The following is a 20,050-nucleotide window of genomic DNA, read 5'->3' on the forward strand; positions in this document are numbered from 1 at the left end:
AGCACGAAAGCCCAATGATGAAACGTTTGTCACATTTTTAAATAAGGCTGAGGCAATGGTGAATTCGAGGCCGCTTACTTACATTCCTTTGGGGTCAGCTGAACAGGAAGCACTCACCCCGATTGATGAATGAATAGAAGTAGGCATTGGAATATTAGGAGCAAGGAATCATTTACAAGTTAAACGTCCAAGAGATAAGATGTAATTTGTTGCTCTAGATAGAAGAGAAAAACTATAAATGTGAGTATATGAGTATGAAACAGCAGTCAGTTAGAGTTGAACTAAGAATCCTTTCATTATCCAGCTTGAAGCAATAAAAACTGTATTCGCTTTCAAGAGTTTGTCTTCTTCGTCGCAACAGTAACGCTGCGTGTTGTGTGGCATGTGTAGTGTCTGTGTAGTGTGTGATGGAACCGGCTTTTGTGGATTGCGTCGGTTCACGACAATGGCGCAGCCGGTGGGGACAATAGTGTTCCTAGCGGGTAAGTTTTTGATTTTGCGGAATTGATTTTTTTGTTTTCATTGTTCCCGAAAAGGGAAACATCGGAAGTGACGTGGATTCCATGCGCAGTCTCTGCCACAATAAAAATAAAAGATGTTTTGCTCCTTTTCTTTTGACATGTAGTATTGAGTGTACATGTAAGATTTATTGGTTTTTTTTTTTTCGATGAACGTGTGTCGGTTAATGAATATGATAATATTGTGAAATTTAGCTTTCTTGCTATGTAAGTAAGGTGTATTCAAGGGGCAAGACAAATAAATAAATTTCGATATTCCCAAGGCCGGCGCCAGAGGTGTAGTGGTAAGCCACCGTGACTGATTTCTCACCCCAAATTTCTCACCCCGTGACAATGATTTCTCAACTGATTTCAATCCCAGCCGAGGTCGGTGGAATTTTTCTGAGGCATAAAAATCTGTGGTCACGTCTTCCTTTAGAAGGGAAGTAAGCCGTTGGTCCCGGCCCTTGTGTTGAATGGGTGCGATATCCTACGCAAATGTGGAAGCTGGCTTTTTGCACATTCGATTGCCGTCAATTGTTAGCAATCGATGTCCGCCCAGACAACCAGAAGTCGTATAACAATGTACACACAGTATCGTAAATTGCTACAGTTTAAGTCGAAATCTCATATAAGAATGGCATACCTCGCATTATATTTAAGTTAAATCGTATAGAATGCAAATTTCCGACCTATATGCGATGACTCATTTTTCCGTCGTACAGTATCACAAATTAAATCGGATTACATCGTAGGACTTTGTTATAACAGATTAAATCGTATATGATGTAAAATCAACTCGTTTAAAATTAAATTCAAATATGCACGTATATGGCCTCTACTTTTGTACGTATAAGCCATTTATTTGCATTCTATACGAATTGTTTGTTTGTATATATGTTTGTATATCACGAAAACAACTTTGAATATATGTGCATTCTGGTTGTCTGGGCGTCGGTGATTGGCACTAGTGCGAAACAGAGACCGACGTTAAATAAAGGAATGAAGAAGAAGAAGAAGAATTGATCGATTGATTGATTTATCTTTATTAGGGAAGCTTTCAGCCTGGGGCTGGTTCGCCTCCACAGAAGAAGAAGAAGATATTCCCAAGACTGGTGTTCCGATGATAGTTATTTCCACATGCGTAGCAGATAGTGCCTCCGCCTTTTTATACGTTTTATGCGTAGTTGTTGCTGCTTCATGGATAGGCTCATGTTCTTGTGCTACAACAACGGGGAAAGGGAATAATGTGATATTTTGGAATTTAAGTAAAAAGTTCCTCCTTATTTGAAATGTATCATGAAAGTCATCTTCTAGAAACTTTTAAAAGATTTTAAGACGAATGTTTTATAGCTGAATTTGTTGCTTGTATCTCTTCTAATAAAAAAAAATATACTCAAATATAGTAAAAAATATGAATAAATTCAAATTGATTTTATTCGAGTTTAAAAAATAACATACCTCCACTTTTTTCATATTATTGAGAATAACTTACGGCCTTTCAAATGCCGTAAAAAAACTTTTTTTTTGTTTGCCCCAACCAGAAATATTAACATTTGAAAAGTGCATATTTTTAGTATAAAAACGTCAATAACTCTTGATCGGCGAAAGATATTGACAAGCTTTGTGCAGCAAAAATTTGCGCCTTCTTAAGATCTAAAAGTTATCTGAAAACTAGAGCAAAAAACTGTTTTTTTTAAGAGCCACCCTAACTCAATTCAAGAAAATAGCTCTAAATCGGCCAATTTAAGAGATACAAAAAAGTTATTCACAACAAAGTTGCTTGAAATTAGCTCAGCTATAACTTTGCCCAAGAATGTATACCTTAATTTATTCAAACAAAAAAGTTAGATTTTTGATTTTAATGATAATAGGAATCACCCTAGAATTCATTGTCATAAAAATGGGGGCCTAACTATATAGAGGAGAAGGAACAACTTTGTAGAGGAGATTTTTAGTCTAAAGTTTCAATTTCAGGCTCAAAACATATCATTCCACCTAAATCTGCATTCTGGACCACTGTGCATTGTCAAACAAAAGAGGAAAGAGTATTCAGTCAAAAAGAGGAATGCCAAGCATTCTGAAATAAAGAAGGGTGATATTGTATTTGGCTAAACGAATGCGAAATGGTAACAAGTTGGATATAAATTTCAGGAATGAGGAGTTCACCGTTCAGAGCAAAGTTGGGACTGATCGAGGGACTGATACAATCATCAAATCAGCTAAATCCGGTAAGGAATACAGACGCAGTTTAGCCCACTTGAAGAAGGTGTTCGAGCGAGTTGAGGACAATGATCTTGGGTATTCCCCAAATGGGATCGCTTCTAAACAGTCGCCCCACAGACTCAGGTTGGTGATTCCGAGGGTGATTCTACATCTGAAGGAGTACCTATTAAACGGATTAGGAAATTTCCAAGCAAATATGAGGATTATATCTCACACTGAAGGGATAAAGTTGTTTGTAAACGGATATAACAATAAATGAAGACATTGGTAATCTACAATGCATTTTTATTCTAAGGGGGGATTGCAGTATATCAGACATACCTTTACCAACAACCTTTGTGTCTAAGAAAATAGGTTAAGCTACCTTGGCCTTGATAAGGGTGTGGTAGTGAAAGCGTAGACTAGAACGATCAGAGATAGAGGCATAATATTAGGGATACTTGGGTGGACATTAGGGACATTAACACTATTTAGGTAGTTTGTAAATTAGTTCAGTTTTCAGATTTCGTAACTTGCAAATGCAAATAGATTTCACCCAAAAATCTTGAAAGAAGATCACAATTATTCCTGATTTTTTTTTATCTCAAAATGATCAATTTAACTACTGGTGGTGAAAATACACGGAGAAGTTAATCAAAACACATCTAGTAAAGGAGGTATCGAGTTAGGGGAATATCAAGTTAGGGACAGAGCAATACATGCAAATTTTAAGGTACTTTCAATTTCTTCGAGTTAGCGAAAATATCGAGTAAGACAGAGTTGACTGTAAAAAAAATGTGCATTTTTTTTCTGCATTTAACACATATGGGTGTTCTTTTCATGGCTATTTCCAAGGGTTTTAAGATGAAATTTGCTTTGGAGCATTTCCTAATTCAAATCCTGTTTTTGAAACAATCATTTCAGATAGCAAAAAGTCACCAACGTAAATTGCACCAACAAGAAGTTTACCATGCCGCCCAAAAAAATTAATACGTTTTTCCAATGGAAAATACGTGAAAACTATTGTCGGTGTACGATTTGTGTCAGTTGGCGCAATATGAAAATTTCTGAAAAGTTAGTAAGCTTCTAAAAAAATATCAAGAAATAGTTTGAGTTTTTGCCAAATTTGCTGATTTATTTTACCGTGTACAGTGGGAAGTCCATCTATTTATTTTATTTATTTATTTATTTACTTGTATACTTGTAGAGTAAGAGTTTTCTCTTATAAATTTCTACAATCGGTTTCTTCGTTGTTCACACCACAAATGCAATTCAATCCACTTTAACAAAAAGGTTCAAAACATAACTTAATATAATACAAAACTACTTTTAAATATATGCTATTCCAAACCTCAACCCTTTGCTCATTCCATTCCATTCAATTCCCTCCACTGAACCAGTTCAAACTCTCACGGTAGAATCCTGCAGCTGATTGTATAGATTGAATGTAAGTAGGAAGCTGATTCCATAGTATAATTGCACGAACAAAAAAGGTACTACCGTAATGAGAGGAGTTATGCTGCGGTACTACGAAGTGTCTTACTCGAGCGCTTCTGAATGGTTGTAATTTTTCATGAAGATAGTTTGGGCCATGATGTATAATTTTGAATAAGGTAGCACAGCTTCTCAGTTTAAAGAATTCATAAAATGGGCAGCCCAAAAGCTGCCGTTGTAAGTGTGTTACTCTAGCGTATCTTGACAAATTGAAAACCCAACGTACGCAGTGATTTAAGGCAACTCTTAAACGATCCAAAGCATTAGCAGAAGCATTTAAAATCAGTTCAAGTCCATACGAAAAATGTGGTTTCAAAAGAGAGCTGAAAAGCTTGATTTTGGTTGATACCGATAACATAGCAGCCGTTAGCCTTAAATGTCGTAATCCAGCATAAATCTTTCCACATTGGGAATTTACTTGAGAATCCCATTCTAAATCATTTTGTAATATTATACCGAGATTAGAAGCCTTGTTAACAAAGTCAATAATATCATTATTTATAAAAAGATTTGGTAACTCAATGCGTTTCTGCCGTCTGGAAATAAACATCGCTTTTGTTTTAGATGAATTTATCAGAAGCAGATTTCTTGAAGACCATAGCGATACACACTTCAAATCATTATTGATTAGACGAGCCATTTGTTCTACAGATGCATCAATTGAACAGAGGTATAATTGAACAGAGGTATAATTGAACATCATCCGCAAACATGTGGATCAAACAGACTTGCAATACTGACGGAAGGTCATTGATGAATAATGAAAATAAAAGAGGACCCAATACTGACCCTTGGGGTACACCTGATAATATATTAATGGGAGCCGAAAGATTACCTTCAATATCCACCACTTGAGTACGAGCACTTAAATACGAATTGATCAAAGAAACAGCTTCACGACAGAATCCGAACTGGTGTGATAATTTCTTCAGTAGTTTGACGTGTGAGACCCTGTCAAAAGCTTTAGAGAAATAAATCAAAAGTAAAAAAGCAACTCCTTTTTTATCAATTAATTTATGGATATCATCATGCACCTTAAGAAGTGATGAAGTTGTACTGTGCCCTGACCTAAAACCTGATTGGTAAGGGCTGAGTAAGTTAAATCGGTTAATATACTCTTGAATCTGAGATTTAAGAATCTTTTCAAAGGCTTTAGATAATGAACATAGGATACTGATTGGGCGAAGGTTATTCAAGCTAGTGCCTGCAGGCTTTTTCCGAATTGGAATAACTTTTGCGGTTTTCCATGCACGAGGAAATCTAGCGGTCGAAATGAACAAGTTGAACAGGTAGGAAGGAAATCGGAGTTAAAGGGTGATACGGTCAAAATTTGGTCAAGGGAAAACGCGTGTAAATCGGTGAAATCGTTTATTTAAAAAATCAAATTAAATTTCTTTTTCAAGTTCAATTAGTATAAAATTCAGGAAAAATATTCAGTTAGGCTTCCGCTTTTCCAAATCCGAATTGCCGGGCCTTACGCTTGACCCCTGCCATCAGATTTTGTACAGCCACCTTGTCCACCTTCTTCGCCGCAGAAAGCCAGTTTGCCTTGAACTGCTGCTCGCCCTTAGCAGTTTTTTGGTCTTCTTTAGGTTCCGCTTGACAATACCCCAGTATTTCTCAATTGGGCGGAGCTCTGGCGTGTTGGGAGGGTTCTTGTCCTTGGGAACCACCTGCACGTTGTTGGCGGCGTACCACTCCATGGCCTTTTTACCGTAATGGCAAGATGCCAAATCCAGCCAAAACAGTACGGAACAACCGTGTTTCTTCAGGAAAGGCAGCAGACGTTTATTCAAACACTCTTTCACGTAAATTTCTTGGTTGACAGTCCCGGAAGCTATGAAAATGCTGCTTTTCAAGCCACAGGTACAGATGGCTTGCCAAACCAGATATTTCTTTGCGAACTTTGACAGTTTCATGTGCTTGAAAACATCTGCTACCTTTCCCCTTCCTTTTGCCGTATAAAACTCCCGTCCCGAAAGCTGCTTGTAGTCGGCTTTGACGTAGGTTTCGTCGTCCATTACCACGCAGTCAAACTTCGTCAGCATCGTCGTGTACAGCCTCCGGGATCGCGCTTTGGCCGTCGTATTTTGTTTATCATCGCGATTTGGAGTCACTACCTTCTTGTAAGTCGATAGTCCGGCTCGTTTTTTGGCTCGATGCACGGTTGTAGACGATACACCCAGCTTATTTGCGGCATCTCGGAGAGAGAGGTTAGGGTTTCGCTTGAAACTACCGGCAACTCTCTTTGTCGTCTCAGCGGCTTCCGGTTTTCGATTTCCCCCCGATCCAGACTTCCTGGCTGTCGACAAACGTTCCCCAAACACTTTAATTACATTTGTAACGGTTGATTGGACAACTTTTAGCGATTTTGCCAACTTTGCGTGCGAGTAGCTCGGATTTTCGCGATGCGCGAGCAAAATTTTGATACGCTGCTCTTCTTGCTTGGACGGCATTTTGACAACTGAAGAGTGAATTCCAAAATCAAAATAGGAGCAACATTCTACACACACACACCTTCAAAATGAGGGGTGTTCAGGTTTTTTAAATGCAAAATTGAAAGAAATACGTCAAGTTGATATTGACCAAATTTTGACCGTATCACCCTTTATTACGAAGGGTAAAATCAATTTGATGAACTTTAAAGGAACACCATCCATACCAATCGCGTTGGGTGAAATTGATAAAATTGCAGACAAAATTTCCAAATCAGTGCAAGGAGAAAAACGGAAACCTTCAGGATTCAGTGGTGGTATCGTCGGTAATTCAGGATCTATCGTAAAATTTTCACCAAAAAAGGCATTAACTTCATCACTAGTATTATGAAACTTCACACTGCTATTAGAGTTTCTGGCAACATTCAAATGTGTTCAAATGTTTAAGTTTTTTCCACAGCTCTTTACTAGAGTTAGCAGCTTCCAAGCCGCTACAGTTTTACCTCAAAAGTCATTTCGATTAGAAGAAACGGGTTTGTGCTATGATTTATTGAAAAACACCGAATACACCAATTTTCAAAAACTAAGGGCAAGGAGAGTCTGGTCTAAATGGTCAAATGTTGCCAAATGTGTTATCATGTTGCCATGCTTCTACGTTAATTTTCCTTCAGATGTCACTGCTGTTCTTAATGGTGACATCTATCGAAAATTACGCATACACTTAGTTCCGTTAATTATTAACCAAGGGCAGTGCGGTCAAAACATCTATGGTACCTCTATATATAAGATTTACATACATCCGGAGTCCCTCCTTTCTTACATATTCTACGACAAAATGCTTGCCAGGTCCACTCGAGTGAAACGTACACGGCCAATGAGATCAACCGACATTTGAGTTCAGTTTACTCATAAATCGCAAAAAAAAGTCAAGGAATTCAGCGATGAGTAAATTTGTCTTATGTTTTCACAGGATTTTCCAAGAAAAAAATCCCGAATATTAGAAAAGTAAAGGGTTGGATTATCTCATTACATATCTCATTACATATTACTACTCCTAGACTGAGTAAAATTATCGTCAATTTTCCTCATTTTCCGGCGGTAGTTGCTCAATGATTGGCCACTTTCATATACTCTATGCCCATGGAAGTCGAGAAATTTTTCAACCCGGAAAATTCCTAGACCCGACCGGGAAGCGAACCCAGCCGTATCCAGCATGGTATTGCTTTATAGCGGCACCTTTACCGACTGAGCTAAGGGAGGCCCTCAATAGGTAGGATAGGTGTGCCGACCTGATTTTAATTTTGATTTTGCGAGACAGAAGGGGGTCTTATGAAGGCCAAATTTCAAGTCTCAAGGCCACATTCCAGAACGTGAGTGAATCATGGTGATCACGTCAAACTATAATGTCTAAAATGAACCACATGCCCCACACAACTCCTAGAACGGCTCCTATATACTCTCCATGCCGAGTCGTGAGTCCCCCTTTTCCCATATCATTGCATGCAAAATAATAACCCAATGCAGGTCAATTGAATATGTCTAAATGAATTAGTTGCAATCATAATGACAGTATAATGTACTAATTGAAATGCTATCTAACATGGAGCTTTAGTGTGATAATTTATTAGCTAGAGTATGGTCTTTACAAGAGTGTAGGTAGATAGTTCCGTTAGATTACAGCAGAATTAAAATTGAATAGAAGTTGAAAATGAGCGTGAATGTAAAGGAAGTTGTTCCAGGATGACAGTTCGTATACGCCACGATCAGTCAAGTTGCTTTTTACACCGTTGCTTTTTCGCGAGATTGCGAGTTATTAACAGATTGTTTATTCCTTCAGTGAGTGCGAATAGTTTGATAAATTGACAGGAAGTCGTGTCACAGTGGGGGTTTACCCCGATAAAACCATACCGGCGAGTAAAATTGAAATAAATAGTGAACCATTATTATCGGACAAGCGTATAGAGTCGCAAAAGTGGCGACAGCCATTGCTATCAATTGACCCATATCAGGTGATGTAGAGATCTTGCATGCAAGTTCTTATATAATCACAAGAAGATTGTGTCGTGATTTGAAGTGACGGTTGATTACATTTAATTAATTGGTTGCGAGTTATATTCTCTGTGTGGCGCGAGTGGAAGACAAAAATTTTTCGAGCAAGTGTTTCTCTCGATTTTAGCTTAATTTTCTCTAGAGTTTCATCGAAAAAGCGGTTCTGACAAACAACTTCCGTCACCGATTCCCCCCAGCCATGTCGCTGGCGTGGGACTTTCCCCCCCTCCCAGACTCCGGAGAAGGGGCAAGTAACACAATCTATGGATCATATACGGGTGCGACACTGCCGGCCTACATGGACCCACTAGGTTTGCACGGTGAAATTGTGGTGTTAAGGATGGAATCCGATACCGAATCCGGAAAACTACCGGAGCATCCTTTCTTGATTCGCTCGTCTATCGAGAAGTGGATAAAAGGAAAAATTGATGGTGCTTTCCCTGAATCTAGAGGTAAAACATACGCACTCAAAGTCCGTTCGCAGAACCAAATGGAACGCCTCCTCGCCATGGATCAGCTCTCCGATGGAACCAAGATCAGGATCACCAAGCATGCCAGTCTCAATACCACCCGTTGCGTAATCAATTGCCCAAGCATAGCAAAGGTAACCGATACCGACATTCTGTCGTATCTCAAGGATCAGAAAGTCACACAAATTCGCCGGATTACTAGGAAAGCAAGAACCGGGACCGAAAGAGAGAATACAGCTACTGTTATTCTGACAATCGATGGAACCCGCATTCCAGAACACGTTGACGTTGGGTATCTAAGGTGCAGAACCCGGCCCTATTACCCAGGACCGATGCTCTGTTTCCAATGCTTCGCTTTCGGGCACACAAGCAAACGATGTCAGCAAGCAGATAAGACATGTGGCCAATGCGCAAAAAAACACATTACTGTTCAGGGAGAAAGCTGTTCTGCCATCTCGTTCTGTCCCAGGTGTAACACGAATGATCATTCCATAGCTAGTCGGAACTGCCCGGTGTATAAGACGGAAGACGCAATACAACGTATCCGTGTTGACAAGGGAATCCCATACCCAGCGGCCAAAAGGATTTTCGAGGTGGCCACCGGAGAGAAATCCTTTGCTGGAGTCACCAACAGGAGTAAAGATTCCGATTTCGCTGACCTCTCAGCTAAATTTGACCTTCTCCTCAGCCAAATGGAGGAAAAGGATCGCAAGATTGCAGAATTGGAGGCAAAGAACCAAAGTTCTTCAACCACTAGCAAAACGGATATTGATGAACTCCGACAGATGATCGTGAACTTGCAAACCGAAGTACGACGTAAAGACGAACGTATTCAAGCCCTAGAATCAGCCCTGAAACCGGAAAGTCGGTTGAACATCATACAGAAACACGGGACCATCGAAGACTTAGTAGCCAGAGTCAAGTCTCTCGAGACCACCGTATCCCAAAAAGATAAGGAGGTTGCCAATCTTCGCCTTGTTAATCAGCAGTATAAAAAGCTCATCACAAATACCAGCTCGCACTCAAAACTCCCGACACCATCTGTCCCAAAAGAGAACACCAAACAGGAGCAACAACAACAAAAATCCCAACATACACCACACGAAAAACCCTCTGGAACGAAGAAGAAGCAAAATAAACAGACAAGCGACGAAGTAGACTCAAAACGGTCAAAAACACTGGCATACATCTCTGATACTGAAATTGAACTCGACCCTTCGCCATCTGTAGAAAAGGTTGTCGACAACGAGCTTATCTCCTCGGAAGACGAGGTGATGTCCACCGAGGACAACTCAACTCCAATGGAAGACTAGACCCCCACAACCCAGTCCGTCTTACCTGATCAACCGGAAAAGAATTCCCATAACAATCAACATGCACTTTACATCTACACCACCCTCTACTGAGGCTAGAAACAATCAGGAAACAAAGCGGACTGCATCTATCTCAATCACCACAAACATTACAACGACATTGAAAACACCGGATAAGGCCTCGGGTAGTCGGGGCCCTGTCAGTGCGGACGCTATGGACCAACCGGAACTGGCAGACACCCCCCGACACTCGTTGGCAAACTCCGACGAGCACCGGAATTTCATCATCTCGGCCGTGTCACGGAGCAGTCGAGGCCCCCTCGATGCGGAAGTCATTATCCCACCGGAATCGACGGACAACCCTCGTCACCCTGTGACCGCCGGAAGAGGGACGGAAAAAGGAGGACACTCCTATCCCCCTTGGGACAGCGTGGGACCAAAGGCAACCGTAATGAATAAGGACGACGAGGGATTCAAGAAGGACAAGCTGCACAACGTCAAAAATTGTGGAAATAATGGGTCGAGTGATAACATCACATTCCCCAACGAAGCATAAACGATGATCCCAAGGAAGATGAGAATAGCATGGAAGGAGAAAGGACCAGTGGGTCGCGTGATAACTTCACTCTCCCCCACGTGGAATCCGAAAAGGCTCAAGTCGGCAGGCTGAGTGACATAAATACACCCCGAACATTTGAAACACCGCTGCATGAATTAAGTAACATGAGAGATATTCCCAAACAAGCACTATCAAATGCCCGCGAGTACGATAAATGGCGAACCCGGATTGGAGGGAGTCCCCTTCCGATCGCTGGTTCCTCATCTAGTCCGTCCTTCGTATCGATGGCTCAGACGACTTTGCCAGCAGCGGGGCCAGTTCTGGCTGCTTCTGTTAGTGGAGCTCTGCTGGGGTCCACCATTCTGCCCTCAACACTGATAAACATCCACACATCTGAACCCAATCGATTCCATGCCAAGTCAGTCATTGGACCCGGACAAACGTCGCGGGTCACTACTGGTGAAGAACGACCTATGACCGTCGATCCGTTATCCAGATATCCATTCCTTTCGGTGACCCAGACAACTCTACCGGAAGCGGAAACAATCCTGACAACGTCTACCGTTGATGAATTGCTGGAGTCCATCTCTAGCTCTCCAACCTCGACATGCTCCAATGCTGCCGGCTCCACACCGGACAAGCGCAACTGCCCTCACTGTCCACTAGTCCTATCGGCCCTGGTAGACCCCGCAGCACTACTTTAGCGATCCAATGGAACATGAACGGATTTTTTAACAATCTTGGGGACTTAGAAGTTCTGGTTCATAATATCTCACCCAGGATTCTGGCTCTCCAGGAGACCCACAGAGTCAACATAATGCAGCTAGACCGCACACTTGCAGGCAAATACCGGTGGATCAACAATTGCAGTCAAAGCAATATTTATCACTCGGTTGCCCTCGGAATTGCTGATGGCATTCCGTTCATCCCTATCGACCTTAATACCGACCTCCCAATCGTAGGAGCCAAATTGGAATCCCCATTCCCGGTCTCAGTCATCAACCTATACCTACCAAACGGGAAAATTCCGGACCTTCTACACAAACTTCAACGAGTTTTGGCCCCAATTGATGGCCCTCTTATACTCCTCGGCGATATCAATGGGCACCACCCATCTTGGGGGAGCTCTAAAGCAAACCTCCGTGGTGCTACCATAGCGGAACTCATCGAGTCCCTCGACTTAGTGACCCTCAACGACGGATCGAACACCTTCGTCCGTGGCCAGTGCGAAACAGCGATCGACATCTCTGCAGCCAGCCCAGCCATTACCGGGCGCCTCCTCTGGAAAACTCTGGATGATCCAGCAGGGAGTGACCACTATCCTATCATCATCTTGTTAGGGGGAGAACCTCCAGAGACCTCAAGGTGTCCCAGGTGGCTCTACGATCAAGCTAACTGGGAACTCTTCAACGATACCGTGACTCAGGCACACATCGACCATCCAGTGGCAAGCATTGAAGAACTCATGGAGATCATTTCTGAGGCCGCAAAAATCTCCATTCCAAAGACCAGTTCAAACCACGGCCGGAAACCCTTACACTGGTGGTGTCCAGAAGCAAAGTCTGCCATTAAAGCGAGAAGAAAAGCTCTTCGTGCAGCCAAACGCCTACCCATGAATCACCCAGACAAGGAACGAGCTACCGAGCTCTACCGCTCCAAGCGAAATGAATGCCGGCAAATCATCAGGGATGCTAAGAAAAGTAGCTGGGAAGAATTTTTGGAGGGGATCAACCCCAACCAAGCGGTGTCAGAGCTGTGGAGTCGAGTCAACGCCCTCAAAGGAAAGAGAAAGGCCAGAGGGATGGCCCTTCGTCTCCCAAGTGGGCTCACACGAGACCCACAAACCATCGCCAACGAATTAGCAGAATACTTCGCTTCACTTTCGGCCATTAATCGTTACGACACGGCGTTCATACAAAAAAACCATGCGTCCACACAGAGTATTCGTGACATTGCCATCCCGGAGGACCCAATGCCAACAAATATAAACGCTCCCTTTCGGTTCGAAGAACTTAATCTAGCATTATCCCGTAGCAAAAGTAAATCTGCTGGTCCAGACGACATCGGATATCCCATGCTGCAACACCTCCCACCCAACACCAAAATCGAACTGCTAAATCTAATAAACAAAATTTGGTCGGACAACACCCTGCCTAAAGAATGGTCTCACAGCCTAGTAGTCCCCATACCAAAGCAGGGACAAGCTGCTTCAACACCGGGAAATTTCCGTCCGATTTCACTGACGTGCTGTACCAGCAAAGTCATGGAACGGATGGTCAATCGCCGACTAATACGGTTCCTTGAGGACAACAACCATCTCGATCACCGACAGCATGCGTTCAGACCCGGCCACGGGACCGGAACGTACTTTACCGGCCTGGGAGACGTACTTCAGGAAGCGATGGAGGAGGAACTCCACATCGACATAGCGGCCTTGGATCTAGCCAAGGCATATAACCGCGCATGGACCCCTCAGGTCATAAAACAATTGGTTGACTGGGGTCTAAGTGGCCATATCCTTCACTTCGTAAAAAACTTCCTTTGTTGTAGAACTTTTCAGGTTCTGATTGGAAACCACCGCTCCTCACCCCGAGCGGAAGAGACTGGAGTCCCACAGGGCTCCGTCATTGCGGTCACCATCTTCTTGGTTGCAATGAATGGTGTCTTTAGTGACCTGCCAAAAGGAATATTCATCTTTGTGTATGCAGACGACATCGTTCTGCTAGCTATCGGACGCACCCTCAAAGCATTGCGAAGAAAATTGCAAGCTGCTGTATCAGCCATCTCAAGATGGGCCTCCAAGGCCGGCTTCGTACTGTCCCCAGAAAAGAGCATGGTTTCCCATCTATGCCGCTCCCGCCATCGGCCGATACCAACGAACATCTTAGCGAACAACATTCCGATACCCAACAAAAAGACCATTCAGGTTCTCGGAGTGCGCCTGGACCGAGAGCTGAGGTTCAACGCACACTTTACTGACACTAAAGCCAATTGCCGTACGCGACTAAACCTCCTGCGAACACTCTCAAAACCACACCACAGCAGCAACAGAGAGATCCTACTAAAGGTAGCCAAGGCCACCGTAAACAGTAGACTATTTTATGGGATTGAACTAACCTGCCTCTCCAAAGACTCTCTAACCACGCATCTAGCCCCAACCTACAACAAGGCCATCCGGATCGTCGCAGGTCTTCTGCCCTCTACACCCGCTGAATCGGCATGCGTTGAACTTGGTGTACTGCCGTTCCAATATCAAATCGCCGAAACGCTGAGCTGCAGAACATCCAGTTACCTAGAAAAGACCACTGGGAACCACGAGGTCTTTCTCCTCAGAGAGGGGAATAGAGCCCTAGGAAGCCTGGTCCATCAGGAACTCCCATCCGTGTCCAGGATCGGAGCCAGAGGATGGACAGAACCAACCCTACATGTTGACCTTTCGATTTCCCTGCACTTTAAGGCAGGGAACAACTCTCACGCTATGCACAGCCACCTAGCGGAGTTACTCAGAACTAAGTATGCCAAGTTTCAACACCGCTTCACGGACGGCTCCAAGGCTGCGGGAAAAGTAGGATACGGAGTAGCAGATACGTTCAACAGTTTATTCTTTCGACTTCCCGATCAATGCTCCGTCTTCTCGGCGGAGGCCGCGGCCATCTATTTAGCCATCACTACGCCCTCCGATAAACCCATTTGCGTTCTAACAGATTCTGCCAGCGTTTTATGTGCCTTGAATTCAACAACATCAAAACATCCCTGGATCCAAGGCATACAAAAGACCGCACCACCGAACACCTCATTTGTCTGGGTACCTGGCCATTGTGGTATAGGCGGTAACTGCGAAGCAGACCATCTCGCCGCCACTGGGCGCACCGGCCGGATGACTACCACATCTGTTCCCAGTTCAGATATAAAAACATGGGTGAAAACGACCCTTCGAGACGCCTGGTACCAAGAGTGGGTTACAAAAAGGGGACCTTTCTTAAGAAAAATAAAGGACGACATATTCAAATGGAAGGACACTACGAGTCGACGGGAACAACAGATCCTATCTCGGCTCCAAACTGGACACACCCGAGTAACCCATAATATGGGCAGCGCTACATCTTTTCAGAAGTATTGCGACACCTGCAACACTATAATGACTGTCGAACACCTGATCGTTAACTGTCCCTGCTTCCAGAACATCCGGGTCCACAACGGAATCCCGGACAACATACGCAATGCCCTGTCTAACGACCCATCCACGGAAGCTGCTCTAATAACCTTTCTTAAAGATGCTGGATTGTTCGATAAAATTTAATCACCGACCCCCTATACAAAATAACAACGCACCGAACACGGACCCGATTGACTCTAGACTGGATACCACACAACGATTATCTGATTACCCTTCACAACGACCATCCCTTTTATGAACCGCCAATCACGCTGAACAACCACAAAACACAAACGTTAACAAACTCTGTAAAACCCACTATGTACCAAGGGAACACCCTAAGCACATCTATACCCAGGAGAACCCCCTCAGGGTTCACCGAAAAAATCTAAACCACGTTACTCGGGGAGTCCACTTCAGGGTCTCTCGGAGATGAACCAGCCTACGGCTGAAAATCTCCTAAATAAATAAAGAAAAAAAAAAAAAAAAAAAAAAAAAAAAAAAGGAAGTTGTTAGTTGATTTTACCATCACAGAGTTTGACAGTAGAGCGATAGTATATTATTCCTGCTTAGACGAATCCTGGGAAAGCATCATCCTCGTCGTCGAGAAGCCTTTGAAATCCGGGATGATCAGTTAAACATCGCTACTTGAATCACTGAGAGTATCTTCCGAGTCTTCGTATTTTGATTTCACCATTTCAGTGCACAATCTTGTCGTGGCTGTTTTAAACTCGCTTCAGTTATTAGCCACCACTTGCCAATAATCCGTCGCTTCTTTCTGCATCGTGCCTTGCGCTGGTTTTCCAATTGTCTTCTTCTCCAGGATCCCATACTAAAGGGCTTTACTGATAATCTGTTATGATGGTTGTTTTTATGAAAATAAAATGATGTTCTATCCCTCTATCATGGATATATGTTGATCCAGCGTGGAGATAGTTAATATCGTTGTCTTCTTCAAAACTTCATCGTCTTGATCTAAAGAAAACAAAATCGCCACTCGATCAAGCCAAATTCAAAGGTAGTACCTGTATGATGTAGCATTCCAAAAGTTTTGAACCAAATAAATAAAAGATAATGCATTAGACTTAATTATTAAGAAAAAAAAAACAATTCATAGTTAAAATCATAATTCTAAACTACACAATTATTTTATTTTGGCTAGCAATTAAATTCCAACAAACTTTTGGTCCGCTTCATCACAACTGGCATCACTAGTGTGCATTAAAGAGCCTGAATTTATAAAGAGACGACATCTTATCCATTTGACAGGTCTTCTGCTCGATTGGAATGACTTTTCATATGACTTTGACAGACAGTCGATTGTTCCAATTTTGACATGTCGCCTCTTTATAAATTTAGGCTCTTTAGTGTGCATCTTTCAAAATGTAAAGATACATACAAGCCCTGAGACTTCGTTGCAGTTAGGCAATCCTCAAGGTTATGACAATGCCCAGGGTGATTATTAGGTGCGTCGACCTAATAATACAATTATTAAATGGGATTTCTCAACTTTTCTCAACAGAAAACAAAATGTATTACTTCTTAACGTCATACGTCTTTAATTTATATAACTTTTTGGATCTTCAACTCAATCACATCTCCGCAACTATAGAACAAGATTTTTCTAGCAAAAAGTTATCCCACATGAAACGAAAATTAGTTTCTAAATTGCTCAAAACTGTTACAAAATGATAATATTGAGCAGAAGCAAGCGTTAACTGCCGTCGTTGAACACATTCCAGTTGGGACAATGCACGTGAGTAGCCTAAATGCATTTAAAAGTTTCATTTCGTCTGCGATCATAATTCTCGCAAGGTTTGGCCATGACCGTTCGAAGAAGTTTAATATAAATTTCCCTGAGATGAACGGTCTCACCTTGAAAGCGCTGGTTCTTGCTTCAATGTCTCTGTTTACTTTGAATAATATACATAACTCGTTCCAATAGAACTGGTCGGCTGTTCCTTTTTTTTTGGGGGAGTGCATAAAATCACACTTCCGAAGCTGAATACAACAACAATCTCAGCTATGAGAAGAGTGACTTTTGGCAACTTCCGAGGAAAATGAGACCAGCTCATTGAATTGAAAAACAATCTCTAAGAACTACTGGAGCTAGTATTCCGATAATTAAACTCTACCGAGAAAAAGAACCTGTGATTTACCTTATCGTTACATTATAAAACCCTTTCCACCAGTAACGGATTTGTGATCTAGTTTTTCGTGCTCCGATAACCACGCCATCTGAAAGTGATAAAAAAAAACATCGTTATGTTGCTTTCCGATTAGAATAGCAGTGTTCCTTCAAAACTTACCTTCTGCCTATGCTGTCTGACGGCTGCTTCACATCGGTCCAGAACCATCTTTTCGGTGAGTACACCTTGTTCCGAGGCGTAACATGCAGCCTGCCATGAGACGCCCAGTTTTGAAATCTCACGACCGGACATTCCTTTGCACAATTCAGCCATTTGACTACACACGGCACTGTAGTCCCATTGCTCCACCTTAAAACGTCTGAAAGGCAATAATTATCAAGCGATTAATCAGCTGTGAGCGATACTCTCCAATTCAAGCACTTACTTCTTTCCTTCGGAAGCCGGTTGCAGCACAAATTTGTCAAAATACAACCGAATCAAACGCTCGCGTTCCTCAATTCCGGGCAAAACGAATTCAACCATCTCGTCCAAACGATCGTTGATGGCATAATCGAATTGTTCCGGTGTATTCGACGCGAGGACCAGCATGAAACGTGGATTCTGCTCACCAGTCCTGTAGAGGAAAGCATTCAAAGCCGACCGCAGTTCCTCGGAAATCTGCTCGGATGATCGTTTCCTCAAGAAGGCATCCGCTTCGTCGATAAAGAGCAACAGCCCACGACGACTTGTGTTAGCCCAATCGAACACTTTGTGAATGGCTGTGACGGCATCGCGTCCCATTGGACCCACGTCACCACCGGTCATGATGGCATAATCCATACCCGAATGGGTAGCAAGCTTCTTGGCAAACATGGTCTTTCCCGTTCCGGGCGGGCCATGGAAAAGGATGTTGCGGAAAAGTCCATTGTTAGTTTTCGTATTCTTGGTTGCAATGGCGATATCTCTCAGACGTTCTTCCAGCTTCGGTTGAAGAACGACACCTTGCAGAGCATCTGTTGGCTTAGTCTTAAAGCGGTTAAATGTCTTAATTGGATGACGAACGGCCTCCAAGAGTGAGAACCGGGATGTTTCATTCACCAACGAAGGCTTACCAATTCTTGCCTCCACGAAACGAGCAGTGACACCCGTTGCACCTTTGGCAGAATATACTCCAAGAGCGAGTAGCGACAACCCTCCGACAGTTGTGACCACCTTATTCCAATCCGTAAGCAAAGCGGTCGCACCTTGTCCTAGCACGGAACCAGCTGTTTTGATTCCTTCCATGACAGTGATGCGATTCTCTTCCGCTTTGAGACGAATCTGTTCCAAAGTCAAATCACGATTCTCACGATCAACTTTTGCCTTAGCTCTCAATTCCGCCTCCAGTAGCTTCATCTTATTCTTCTCCCTTAGTTGCATTTCGTGTTCAATAGTTTGCCTACGCATCGCTTCCTGCTTTGCAACACTTTCCTCCTGCTTTCGGAGATTTTCATCCTGGACCCGTTGTTGCTGGGCCAATTGTTCTTCGTATCGTTTCCTAGCCAATTGATCCTGATACTGTGCTCGCTGCTGCTGGTGCTTCGTTTCTTCGGCCAGTGTCTTACGTCGCTCCTCATGATCTACGCGTTTGTGTTCCACCTTGGAAGCTTCGATGTGTGCCTCATATTCCTTGGCCTTGGTCATGAATTCCTGCTGTCTAGTTGCTTCTTGTAACTTCGACAACTCCAGTGCTTCACGAGCATGTTCTGAAAATTCACAAAACAAGACAATTTCCGTAAATTTCACACTATAGTAATCCCAGCCACAAGCCCTAATCCTTCCAATCTGAAAACATTACGCAACAGCCTTAGTAACTTACTCGATCGTTCCAGCGTTCGGGCAGCTTCCGCAGCACGCTCCAGAGCCGACGAATCGAACCGGTATGCTTCCATAGCCTTTCTTTCTGCCTTGGAAAGATTCACATCGCCAGCAGCTTGGCCTGCCGAGCTAGGATCCTGCGGGGCACCACCTTCGCCTCCCGGTGGCGGCGCCTGCGGTACTTGGCTCTTGTACCCGAATAACCACGACATTTTCAATCAATTGCTGCTTCCTCCCGAACAAGACGTATAACTGCACTGAATGCTGCCGCAACCGATCGAATCGTCTAGGAAAAGTACGGAATTACGGGATGATGAAATAACAATGCACCCGCGGAAGAACGTTCCGATTAGAGCTCGATTACGCGACAGTATAAAGCGCACGAGGAACACGATGTTGCACTCGGGAAGATGTCAAAATTGACATTTTTGTTTACTGTTTTGAGAAGAATGAATCATGAACTAGATCACTTTCAAAGTGCCCGTGCACGCTAGCGGGTCAACACGAAGAAAAAATATCACCCTAAATTTGAGTTCTTTTTACTTAATTTTCAGTTGAACCTCTCACGCACCCGTTATTGTTCAACACGGATAGAAATCTCCTTATACTTTTTGGCAAATTTCTATTGCTGATTATTCATAAAATGTATAAGTCAACTAATAAGCAGATGCCTAGCAAAAAGTTAATGAAGCTCATGTGTCAAATGAAATGTATAAGCGGTCACACATACCTTTTACGCATTCTTATAGGACCTATGTGGTTTGTCTTATGGAATGTATAAGGCTGATCTTTTGGCAAAAATGTATAAGTAAAACACATGACTAAAATAATTGATTTTCGTTTCATGAAGGGGGAAGGTAGCAAATACGAACAATCGTCGCCTACC

The 20,050-nt window shown here is 42.9% G+C and overlaps 1 protein-coding gene across 1 annotated transcript; it reads right to left on the reverse strand.

Moving 5' to 3' along the window:
* Positions 1 to 16,734: 16,734 nt before the first annotated feature.
* On the reverse strand, positions 16,735 to 19,569 carry bor (ATPase family AAA domain containing bor). Its single transcript, XM_065237105.1, has 4 exons — positions 19,166 to 19,569; positions 17,753 to 19,052; positions 17,488 to 17,686; positions 16,735 to 17,416 (listed from the first exon to the last, which is right to left on the reverse strand). Exons 1-4 carry the CDS (start codon positions 19,374 to 19,376, stop codon positions 17,345 to 17,347), a joined length of 1,782 nt encoding a protein of 593 aa, XP_065093177.1. The 5' UTR covers positions 19,377 to 19,569; the 3' UTR covers positions 16,735 to 17,344.
* Between the last annotated feature and the right edge of the window lie 481 nt (positions 19,570 to 20,050).

This window comes from Ochlerotatus camptorhynchus, unplaced genomic scaffold (assembly GCF_037179485.1).
Source record: "Ochlerotatus camptorhynchus isolate MF236.1 unplaced genomic scaffold, CSIRO-AGI_Acam_v1.1 ptg000592l, whole genome shotgun sequence".
NCBI classification, from domain to species: Eukaryota; Metazoa; Arthropoda; class Insecta; order Diptera; family Culicidae; genus Ochlerotatus; species Ochlerotatus camptorhynchus.